Source organism: Buteo buteo, chromosome 9 (genome assembly GCF_964188355.1).
Source record: "Buteo buteo chromosome 9, bButBut1.hap1.1, whole genome shotgun sequence".
NCBI lineage: Eukaryota > Metazoa > Chordata > Aves > Accipitriformes > Accipitridae > Buteo > Buteo buteo.
The window spans coordinates 41164269-41177060 of NC_134179.1; the positions used below are offsets into that span (position 1 = coordinate 41164269).

Sequence of the window (12792 nt, forward strand, 5' to 3'; positions counted from 1 at the left end):
GATCCACACAAAAACCCCATAAATACACTACAAGGTGGAGCTTACTTTCCCCATATACTGAGTGCCTGGTTATGCAAGCAATATCCCAGGTGGGTAGTATTTTGAGTTCAAATTGAAGTGAAGCAACTTCTTGAGTATGCCTAAGATTATTCCATGAGGGTTGGGACATATATATATACAGATAATCTCTTCTGCTGCTGTTGACTGCCAGTGAGATTACAGGTGATAATATAGTGGTTTGCCTCAGCAGGCAACTAATGGTTCTTCACTGAATTATAGTGTGTCTCTGTAATTGGTCTTAAATTTACAACTGTAAAGCCCAGTGGCAACATTAAGATATTAAGATATTAATGTTTCCCAATGGTGACACTAAGCTGTGTTTGCTGAACTACTAGAAAATGTCAGAATATTTCAGATACCGTGAAGTCTATTTTCTTGGTACCATATGGGCTGATGAAATCACAGAATGATTTAGGTGGGAAGGGACCTCTGGAGGTCTGTGGTCCAACCTCCTGCTCTGAGCAGGGCTAACTTCAGAGTTAGATGAGGCTGCTCAGGCCCTCAGTCAGCTGAGTTTTGAAAATCGCTGAGGATGAAGGTTAGACAGCCTCTCTGAGCCTTGTTCCAGGGCTGCCACCCTCTTGGGGAGATTTTTTTCCCTTATGTCCAGTTGGACTTTCTGCTGCTGCAACTTCTGCCCATTGCCTCTTGTCCTTTTGCTGTACTTCTCCGAGAAACCTAGCTCCATCTCCTCTGTACCCTACCTTTTTCAGAGGGTACAGTCATTTGAAGATTAAAACACCTTTGCCTCTTTTTGGAAGCAAGTATTAAAGTTGTTTGAAGTGCACTATAATTTTTGTAGTAGTAAGTACCTTATAGAAGTGGACTGGGAGTCAGGAGACCAGAGTCCAGATTCAAAATAACCTGAGAATGGTACAAACAAAAAACAAATCAACTAAAAATCTCACTCTGTGGTCAGTTAACCTTAGCGGTGCACAGATGCCTCTGGGTGCTTTCTTGTTCGGTCTAGAAGTTTGCCGGATGCTGTAGCTCTGCTCTTTGTGTTCCCAGAATAGCCCTAGACAGCATAGCTGGGCAGTGAGCTCCTGTTTAAAGAATTTCTTCTGAGGAGCTTGAGCCCACTGGTGATCCTTAGACATCTTTGCCTTGAATAACATGTCTTTAACAGAACACAAAGTCAGGTTAAAATATGGGTTGAGTGATGTCCACCTCTATAGAAAAATCTGCTGTACTCGCAGTACGGGTCTGGGGTGGCTGAACTGACCTCACAGCTTGCTGCTGCTGAACAGAGCTGTCCTGTTTTCTTCCCCTGTTTATCACGACCCAGAGCCTCACCCTCTTTCCCTTGCAGTGGCTCAGATGCTCGTTGTGCCCTTCCCTTGCTAAGTTCACAAAAAGGGCAGATTTTTGTCAGGTTAGTGAATTGGTAGGGCTGATGAGCACCAGAGCTAGCTCAGGTTATGGGGTTAGGACCTCCTGGAAGGGGCAACAGGATGTTGTTCTCAATGGCAGTGAGCCTTTAGACGAGACTGGTTGTGCTCTTGCTTTGCTTCTCTTACTTAGGAAGGGAGAGGGTTGTGTTCAATACCCCTTGCAGCCTGAGGGCACTCCAGCTTGGGTATTCTGCTTGCCAAGAAATAACCTTGCCTTCCTCCCACCACCTGGCTGCCTAGGTCCCTGTGTACAGGCTTGGCTCTCCTGGGCTCCGTCTGGCCCCTTCAGTCTCTTCTTCCTTCTTGCAGAGTGGCACAACTTCAGCAAAACCAGTGGAGCGTGCCCATACTCAGTTAACACATCCACTGATGGGCAGGGGAAGGAATGTTGTCCACATTTTCCACTTCTTGGGCAAGTTGCTTAGCTACATCGAAGGCACAGATGTTTTAAAAGAGGGAAATGGGACCTGCTTGAATTCAGGATGGGCCAAAGCAGCTACTTTCAAATGCCTCGGGTCTGGACTGTCACAGACCCTGGTGGCACCCTGTTTGGCTCTGCAGGGCAGGTATTCTGCATGACGCTTTTGGGGTGAAAAAGGCACATGTATAATGTAGTAACAACAGCCATCTGCCTGGGCTTGGTGTCTGCCAGCGGACAGGGATGCAGGTTGAACGTTGCTAGGGGAAAGCATCTTCCTTTATTTGATTGAGGCCGTAGACTTTCCCAGGTTGCCCCAGCCATGCTGGATAACTCTGGGAATGTTGGTTCTCCAAGACTCTGTGTTTCTCTATTTGTAAAATGGGATTATGGGATCCATCTTCCCTTTTCACTGTTTCAAGATCTGTGAAGAAAACCTGTTTAAGAGCTGTGTGAGTTTTGGATATTTCCTGCTGCGGTGTTATTCTGCATGTTCTTGCAGTAATTAGTGGGACTGAAAATTTGCTTCTTTACAGGTCAATCGCTTCAATAAGGTGGAGGACAGAGCAATCTTCATTACTGATCGACACCTTTATAAGATGGACCCTATGAAGCAGTACAAAGTGATGAAGACCATCCCCCTCTATAATGTAAGTGCAGGGACTGGGGAATCTCATCTCGGGCTCTCTTAGTCATGGGCAGTGCATCTACTGTTTAGCTCCATTTTCATATCCATAAAGTGGAAAAAGACCTTGGTTTACCGTTTTTAATATATTTAATGTCTTTAAAACAGTTATAGAGCAATTATCTACAACACTGATGCATCACATTAGCTTTTAATTTCAGCACATAAAATAAAAGCTAAAACCCAAACTGCTTATCACACTCTCTTCTGCTCTTTCTTCTATTTGTTTTTTTATTTGCTGTGCGCTGCAAGATCCTGGCCCCATAAGGGGGTTAGCATTTCACAGCAGCTTATGACACAATTTCTGTGTCTCTGGGGGTTTGTTTGATCCTTCATGTCGTGTTTGAAATTTTTTTTTTTTTTTGTTCATTTTTAATGTAAATCTTATCAAAGCTAAATTCAGAATTATAGTGAGGTATCTCGCCTTCGGGGTAGCAGAGTTTAGCTGCCAGTGACAAAGCAGCAGATTATCACTGGTAGGAAGGGGGATGGGGGAAGGCCTCATTTTAGCTCTTCAGCATCCTGGAGTGTGGATTCAACTGCTTGGTTTTTTGACTCAGCCTGAGGTAACACTACTATGGTTATCTTAAACCTACAGAACCTGGCTGGGGTGCTTGGAAATGTCGCACACAAATTTGTTGGGATGTTTGCATTTGGAGAAATAATAAATCTGGTGGCCCCATATTGCTAAAAGAGCAGAGATGGGATTAGGGTAACGGTAAAATCTAATCTGCAAATGTGGAGTGAATGATTAGCTCACACTGCATCTGTAACATTGGTTTTATAGGTCCTCTTCTAACCTCCTTGCTGGTCATCCACCTAAGCTGTGCACCGACCACCCATGGCAGCATGTGTGTGGAGTAACATGCTCGTACCCCGATTCGTTATTCACTGTACAAAGCAATGTCTCCATGGCAGTGTCTCTTGTTTTGAAAAGACATTACTGCCAGGGAGTTAGCAGCTGCAGGTCATTTTCCTCAGCTGATGTTCTGTTCTACTGACATTATCTCTTAATTGTGCAAAATGAAATTGTCAGCAGATTACGCTGCTAAATGGCTGACTCTTCCTTGTGCAAACCAACTTGTTCAAATACATAGAGGCTACGCAGAGTGTTTTTCCTGGACAGGTGTTTTTTTTGTGAAGTATCAAGGTGAACTCAGGTGGACGAGGTGGAATTTTGTCCATCACAATTTCTCACTACTAGTTTTCTGCACTCTTACCTTACAGAAAATGGCTAGGCCACTGCAATTCACTTACTACATTAGTAATTATAGGTAAATCTGTATTTATCACAGTTTTAGAAAAATGTCTGCTTTACCTGTGTGCCTGATGGGTTTAAAGGTGGAGCTTTTACATTTACATAACAGCACAAGACCAGGTCCCTGTTGGTATCTGAATGTTTTCCTCTGAAATTCTTAATGCCTTAAACATTAAAGGGGGGCAAGCAAGTTGGATACAATTTGTAGGTTGTCTATAGAATATCTGTTACATAGAAATGTTAGTAGTTATTTTTTTTCACAAAATGTGATGTGTATGTGTTTTTTCACAAAACACGGACATCTAAAATAGAATATCCATTCTTACAGAGTGCTGTAGCACAGGCTGTATGTTGGCTGTCTGCTTTGCATTTCCTCTAGCAGCAAAACAGTTAATGGTCTGTGCATATAGGTCTCTTGCTCTTAGAATACTTAAATTTCTGTAGATATAAATCACCTTTATTTAGATTTATTATAGATCTGCAATTATTCCTTTTAGCAACCTACCACAAGGCTTCCTGACTGAACAGTTTCCTTGACCTGAGCAACTATGAAGAGGTCCTGGAGTACTTTGCACAGGAGGAAAGGGTCCAAAAGACCCTTCGCTGACTCATACAGGTGTCAGAATAATATTCCAGAGTGGAAATTTGATGAAAGCTATCTTTGGTAGATGCTGTAGTGCTAAATTTCTGCTCTGTTGGCCACAGCCTCTCCTTTTACTTACTTCTCCTGCACTGTGTTCCTGGGGAACAGTAGAAAATCTGCACATACACACTGGGATTGCATGGTGGTTCCAGGGCATGCTCACTGATCCTGTTGATTTACTGCTGACCCCTCTCTGTGCTGCAGGAAGAGGGGAGAGGAGTAGAGAGTTTGGAAATTTATTTGGTTCGTATACAGGACATGAAATATTCGTATTTCTTTTGCCAGGATTTTGTAAATTGAACTCCTGCTAATGGTTAATGCTGTAATGCAGTTGTTTTTTCCTTTTGTAGTTATGTTTTATATTTGTTACTAAATTGTCTGAATATGCATTGTCTTTCACCTCTTGAGCTGCCTTGCATCTCTCTCTCATTTTTCTGCGTGCCTGATCCCTTCTTGTGTGGAAACCCTTTCATAGTGTATAGGGAGGTGCTGTAAGTAGCCAATTAGGGATACAGAGATTCCTTCCCTTTCGGGGAAAGAACAATTGTTTGAACTGATACAAAGATTTTTGAGAAGCAAATGGATAATAATTACACCAGTCTTGATGTATATCGGTGTACCACATATGTCCTACTAGAAGGATGTGTGTTCACTGGCGAAGATGGATTGCCCTTCCAATATCTAAAGGTGAACCCAGTTGAAATTTGTCTGCCTGTTAGCTGTGCTGCTCGCTGTCAGCATTTTGAAAGCACCCTATCAACATGGCAACATCCTTAGGGATGGTGTTTCCATGGAAATCTCATTGGAGACAGTCAGCTGATGTCTGTTATGACCATAAACTTGTTTTCGGCTGAAGAAATTGCACTACAGTTCCCCATCTCCTTTAACTATGTTTACATGTAAATGGTTTCAGTATAGCCTGTAATGCATGCCTGCTCGGGTCCCAGGCTCTGCATTCTGTTATTTTGTGTCCTGTGTGAGGAATCTGTAATTTTGTGCAAATGATGACAAAGCAATAACTTTCCTTTCACTACCCTGACTATTTTGCTGGATTGAGATGCTACTTTAGGGGATTTTCTGTGTGCAGGCATTCTGGCAGTTGCCTCATAAGTACCAATATACAATTATCTTTTTGTTCTTACCTGGAGAGAAAATAAACAGATAATGGCAGAAAGGAATTAAAAAGCTACTGAGCAGCAGAAAGGATCTTGCAACTACCTTTCCCAGTACAGTGCTGAATACAATAAAAGATGTTCTGTGGATGCTGAAATTTTTTTCCTGATCTTTAAGCAGAGCTGATATTAGTGTTTGGAAATACTGAGATAAGCACCTTCTCTGAAATTGTTTCTTTTGTGTTATATTTATTTGTTCAGATAGTCTTACGGGGAGGGGTGAAATAGGAAAATTTTGAAGGGCTCTTGGACTTCTAACAAGCTTCTGTTGAATAATTAATGTTTAAATAGGCTTTTCAAATCCAGAGATTTCAACTTGTTCAACTTTCACACTCAGTGCACATTTAAAACCTTGATGGCAGTAGTCCCTGTGGTGCTATTGTGCTCACAGGATGTTATTTAAGCATGCAAATTAATTTTAAGGGACACTATAAACCCAGGCATCTGTTAATGTCTGTGCATGAAGTGTAGCTTGTTTTTAAAGTATTTCATAACCTCAAAATAGTGTGAACAGTAGAGAATAAACTCCACCTGTGTTGGGTATATTATGCAACTGGTAGCAGGAGCTCTCTGCTCAATGCTTGAAATATCGGCAGTTCAGGCAGACTGTTGTACTGTGATAATAAGCCAACAAAATATTAGTGATTCTAAACTTGAGTAGTGTTTTATCCAGAAAATAGGGCATACACTGCACTGCTGCATGCTGGTTGTGGTGTGTTTTTCTGGGACGATGCTGCTGTCTGGTATGTGTTAGACATCCAGAGCTGGAACAGGTTTCTTGGAAGTAATACGTTGTGACTGCTAAACCAAACATACGGATCCAGACTGTTTCTGAATATGATTCATGCTTCTGAAAGAAGTGAGTAGTCTCCAGCTTGATTTGTGCTAATATCCTTTCCAACACAGGCAGCGGGGTTACACAGAAGGCTTTTTTTTCTTTAAGAAGGGAATAATGAGACTTTCGTTTCCACAAAATGGTATATTGGTGCTTCTCACTTTGAGGAGAATGTGGCTTCTCTATGCAAATCTCTGGATTACTCAAAGGAGTCGTGTAGTCCATTAGTGGACAGGGAAGGTCTGTTGTATTCTCTCTCTGTACTCATCATTCTTTTGCCTTTCTGTCTCTTTTTTTTATTTTATTTTTTTAGCACCAGTTTGTTAAATGTACTTGCCTCTTGATGTTTCTTTTGCCATCCTTACATTTTGTTTCCCCAGCAGAGATTAATTTTTTATTTTTTCTAATATTCATCTGAATAGCCTATGTACCCAGATTGCCACTCCTAAAAAATTTCCTGGTTTTGCTTTGTGAGATGATGAGGACAAAGCTTTTAATGTGCCAGATAGCAGTTACTTGATAGGCAAAGAAACAAAACAAAAAAACCACCAAACCAAAACCCCACACCTTTTTATTTTGTCAGAACAGCAAGACCTTAATCCATGCCTAAATACTGGAATCATCATGGCTTTGCGGGGTTTGTGACTTATATTTTTCATCAAGATGTTTAGGCTTTCAGTAAACTTCATTCTTACGTTATCTGGATATCATTGCATTCCCAGCACTGCGTATGTGAATTTGAAGTTGGTTGTTGGCCAAACTCATGATGATTGTTGGTTTCCTTTGAAAAGAAAAAAAAAAAGCAGGCTTGTGGCTCTGCCAATGAACCATGCAGTATCATTCAGTGTGAGGTTTTGGGGAAAGAAAGCTTTGGCTGTTAGAAATCCACCTGGTGCACTCTTTGGTGGGTGCACTCATGGTGCTGGATAGGCAGAAGGACACTACAGTAACACGGGACCCTGCTGCCTCTGGCAAGAGTTGCTGAGAGTGAACCCGGTCTAGATGGTAAAATTTCCTCGCACCTTTGAGACTGTTGACTTCCAAAAAACCACTGGTGTTTCACCTTGACTTTTTCAGCTTGTGGCAGGAGTACTGAGGACCTGCACACTGCCGTTGCCCTGAGCTCTGTGGTAGAGGTAGATGTTGAGAATGAATGTGGCATCTTGGAGAGGAAAGAACTAGCCTGGCGAGTAGCAAAGATACATCAACGTATGTAATATTATATAATATTGTTCTTGCTTTCTCTTCACAGTTGATAGGATTGAGTGTCTCCAATGGAAAGGACCAGCTCGTGGTCTTCCACACGAAAGACAACAAGGATCTCATTGTTTGTCTCTTCAGTAAAGAGCCTTCTAATGACAGCAGGATTGGAGAGCTGGTGGGAGTCCTGGCAAACCACTTCAAGAGGTCAGTCTTGGGGATGGATTTTGTTGAAAACTCAGTCTAGCGTGCCAAATCAGAAACTTCCCCTGAAGTCATTTCGATGCCAGTCTTGAGCTTTATCTGTGTTACTTCACTGTACTATGAGGATAGCAGAGCAACATTTTTTCCTTGCATTTTTGGAACATGCTTTTTAGCTACCACACTTTGTTTGCCCCTTCTACCTTCCCTGTATGTGTTTGTTAGATCATAGGTGTTTGGGGACAAATATCACTGAAGATGCATTTTGAGTGTGTCACAATGTCTCCTTAACGCTTCTTACAGTCAAACTCTTAATATGTAAAATTAAGATACAGCTATTCATCTCTCACATTGCTCTCCCTGCCTCCAGTATCAGTAGATGATTTATTGCTTGAGCAGTAAAATGTCATCTCTGTTTCCTGAAAATTGTCTCTTGTAAATCAATGTGCAAAAGATGTTTTATTGGTTAAATGAACACTTGAGTGGTTATCTTGCATTGAGCTGAACGAGCAATAATCACTTTTATACCATAGAGCAAGTTTGGGACTGTCCAGACAAGCATCACAGCAGTGAGTAGGGCATTGCAGGCAATCGCATAAAAGTAACTCTGTAGAGAAACGGTGTGTGGAGTGAACAGACCTTCAGAGTTGTTCCCTTGCTCCTCTAGAACCGATTCTCTTGAGGACTGATGTTGATCAGCATCACATGCAGCATTGGCTTTTGCCGTTCACAATATCATGCTCCATTTATGACCCACGGAAAGGAGTCTTTATAGATAAATACTCATAGAGAGTTACAAGTGGCAGGACAATGGGAGTGAATTTAGGTTATGTTAGGTCATTTTTTTCATTAATTCAAGAAGAGTGTGCTGGTTTAGCCACTTCTCACCACTACAGTGTAAAGTTCACTGCTGTCTGTACTGCTGGAGGTAGGTGCTAAGTTCATTTGAAATGAATTCTCAGCATCGGCATAACTTGTTTTGAGAAATTCAGTGCTGAAAAGCAATCGAAAACATTCACTGTTTTTGCATTTACCTAAATATAGTTTAATTTCAAAGGTGGCTACTCTTGAAGGCTCAGGAGATTATGGTTATTGTAAAGCAACACACTTCATTTCGGGCATCCTGTGAAGTAGCTGGAGTTCTTTCATGTCTGGCGTGGTTTGAACACAGGTGGCATCTTCTTCAGATAGCTGATGTTTCTCAGTGCCTTAATGAGTCTCTAATATTGGGGAGAGCTGTGAAACCATTGATTACTCTCCAGATCCCATATGTTCAGTGTTCAGACTGACCTGGCTTCCTGTTCCTTTTGCTCGGACGTTACTACAAAGCACCCAGCCTTTTTGTCACGTATCCGGTATAGCTGAGCGGGAGGCACATGTTCTTCATTTTAAGAAAGTATGCTGTGTGGCCATTGGTCTAAAATATTGTGCCTTTCTTAAAAGGGTAAAAACTATTGATTTTCAATTTCTTATACTGATTTTAACAATGGCATTTTTATCTTTAAAAATGATTAGTTTTTATCTAATCACTGTCTGTAGAAGGATGGCAGTTAAATGCTCTTAAGTGCTGTTTAATCCTCACTTAAAACAGTATTAGCATTTTTTTAGTGCTTTAAATGACAAATCTCAGCATAGCTGGTTAAATGGGAGAGCCTATCTAAAAGCCCGTTTTTCTCCAACATCTAATAAAAGTTACTGGTTTAACAATAATGGACAGGAACAGCTCACGTTTAATTTTCCAAATGTCATGGTTTCCCTCTTCAAAGCACTATCTGTAAATCAAAATAAAAGGAAATATTCTTGTTTTCAGCCACTTTCCATTTTCTAAGAGTAAAAAAATCCTGTCAGTGAATGGGATTAGCTGACCCCTTGCTTGAGAGGCACTTTGGGGAATGCCTCATTAAACAGGATTAGCTGAAAGTCACTGTGTGCCTCATGGCAAGTGTCAAGTTTCTCTGTCCTGCCTGTCAGAAGGTGGTTGCTGTGAAAAGAAAGTGGATCCAGCAGTAAAATCTTGAGCCTGAAAGTTCAATCGCCGGGTGACCCTCTAATGGGACTTCAGAGCTGTGCTCACCTGGAACGTGGGGAGCAGCTTTCTTGGGTTGCAGGGGGGCGGCTCACTTAAAGTCCTCTCTGAACATACAAAGTCATTTCCAGCCACCTCGATACCAGTCCTGAAACCCCTGAAATGAGATTTTAGCAAGAGTAAGGTTGCACAGCTACCCTTGGTTATATGTAGCATACTAGGTAATGATACTTTAACTACTTGTGTAATAAAATCATGTAAAATTCTATGCCGTTCTGTATTAGTGTGTAGGAAAGATGAGGAGGAGGCTGGTGGTGACGTCTGTGCTGAGGATGCCTAAACCTTTTAATTCAGATGCTTTGTTTCAGTTTTTATTTTTCCAAACTTTTTTAACTGGGAACTTCAGTGTTGACACATCTTGCGTTGGGAAATTTGGAAATTTTCAGCAAGAAATAGTTTAGACGTTTCAGAAAAAGTTTAGAGGTAATGCCTTTAGATGCTGTATTCTGGCAGCTGCTTCTGGAGAAGTTACACTGTTCCTGTTCTTAGGCATAAAGACTTCAAGTTTGGGAACATATTGCCTGAGTTCACATCTTTCCCCTTTGCCCATGAAAATCTACCTGAAACTGCATATTTTAAAAATTATTCCTAGTAGGAGTTTTCTTACTTTCAAGGTGTGTCACAAATTAGCATTTATGTAGCATAAAATTAACATGATGCTTCTATTTGGAGTAGCAACTCTGTTGGTTAAGATAGTGAGTTGTATTTAGTCGAGTTAACAGATGTTTGAGTCGTACTTTTAATATATCAGCTAGATTTTTTTTTTAACAATGCAATGATTTAGGTAACTGAATTCCCAACAGAAACGATGGGAAGGCTGGCTGAGATGCTCACGTAGTGGCCACAGTACTGCCTGCAGAGCAGTGTGTAGACGTGTCTGTGAACTTGAGTTTGCCTGGGTTTTTTCCTTGCTGTTCTCCGGCTGTGGCTGTCTCAGAGCCCTTGTACCTGCCAGGTGAGAAGAGCTGTGATTAAGCAGAGTGCATGAAATAGCTGGAAAAATCCTCTAGCAGCTCAGCGTGTTGGGTAGTCCCTTGTAGGAGCAAGCATATGAAATCTGAATCATGGGGCTGCTTGGCAGGAAGAAAAGATGCTCTGAAGTGACGAGGGTAGCACGTTGCTCTCGTCGTTGGCTTGCCAAAGTACTTGCTTGCAGTGCAGGGGAAACAGCTCTTGGAGGCTGTGGATGTGTCCACAGTGTCCCTTCAAGTGTTGGAGCCCATGCTTAGGAGAAAGGGACCTGAGGAGCTCTTGGAGGAGTGAGGGTGGACATAAAAGGGGAGGATTACCAGCCAGGAAAGAACTTATCCTTTCCATCTTTTACACCCACATTGCTTCATGGTCCTTAAGCCTCTAGAATATGTCTCAACTGATCAGTCCGATGTACTGAGGACTCTTTCTGGATGTACTTCAGAGCTGTGCTCCATTCTGCAGCACACCCTAACTTAAAGAGGTGGGGTTTTTTTTTGTCTGTGTTAAAACACACATGGTATTTTCTGTCTGACTTACCCACGCAGTTCAGATCAACGTGTATCAGTGTCCTGCTCTCTTCGATGCTTTCTGTTATCCTAATCCCTATATTGTCTGCAACCACAGTCGCTGGTTTTCTTCCAGGATTGCTGAAGGGAAGGGGGAATTAAAAGAACGGTAAAAAGCAATCCCTGCAGAACTCCAGCAGAAAATCACTTGCCTAAGGATAATTTTGTATTTTCTATTGCGCTTTGAGACCTGTCAGCCAATTTTAATCATTAGTGTGCACTAGATTAATTTTCTTTAGTTCTGGGTTCTTAAACTGGCATGCCTTAGAGCCAGTTGCATTGGCACTGCTATGCTATTGACCAAGCAATAATTTGTAAAAATGGATCTCAAACTAATACTATGGGCTGTAGGCTCCATTAAAGCCTGCTACCCTGTTCTTAGCCCATGCAGGACTCTCTTTGGCTGGGCATGAAGCTGTCTTTAGGAAGATTACGTTCCTTGGCTTTCCCTTTTACATGCCTTAGTATTGTAATTTTGCTCCATCCGTGCATTTCATTACATTAGCCGAGATGGCAGCAATTTATTTGATTGTGGAAGTGGAGAGGTTTGGTTATTAGACGTAGTGTCATGTGCACGTGTATCATCTGTATGTAATACAGGAATGTGAGTGTGTGTGTATAATTTATACATATATATGTAAAAATTGGTAAAATATATGTATACACATATATTTATACATGCATATATGTAAAAATTGGAGAAAATATATGTGTGTATATTTATATATGCGTATATGTAAAAATGTGGAGAGTATATGTATATACGTATATATACATATACGTAAAAAAAATTGGGGCGAAAATCTGGGCCATCAGCCTTTCAAAACAAACTGAAATAGAAACACGTTTGCTGTAAGGTGCGCAGTTTGCCCAGGCTTCCGTATTAAGCAAGATTTGCATGGGGAAGTACATCCTTTCAAAACGCACCTTTCTTTGCCTGCCATCAGCAGTGCAGTGGCACACTGGGGCTATATCTGGGATTAAAGCTTTATTATGCTAAATACTATAAACAAACAGATCCTGGTCCAAAGAGTTCACAGTCTAAGCAGACTGGGGAGCCTGGAAGAGGATGAAGCAGCGTTGCGTTGCATTGGGGGAGCGGAGGCTGCTCACCCCTTGCTGTGGACATAGGAGAGACCAAAGCTGAGCTTGGGGCTGGGGCTTGCCCAGCCTAGGGGAGACCACTTTAGGGCATTCAGGAGAGCCTTTCTTTGGGAATAAAAGTGCACTTCTGGCTGCTTTCCTGGTATTCAAAGCTTTAGCCATAAATACTAGTTTCACTAGAATTGCTTAAAACTTTGG

The 12792-nt window shown here is 41.6% G+C and overlaps 1 protein-coding gene across 1 annotated transcript in view; it reads left to right on the forward strand.

Moving 5' to 3' along the window:
* The window catches only part of MYO1D (myosin ID), a 161987-nt gene that overhangs the window by 94440 nt on the left and 54755 nt on the right, over positions 1–12792 (forward strand). The window contains exons 20-21 of the mRNA XM_075036200.1: positions 2409–2522; positions 7718–7872. Of these exons, the coding sequence (XP_074892301.1) occupies positions 2409–2522; positions 7718–7872 (269 nt within the window). The remainder of the gene's footprint in view (positions 1–2408; positions 2523–7717; positions 7873–12792) is intronic.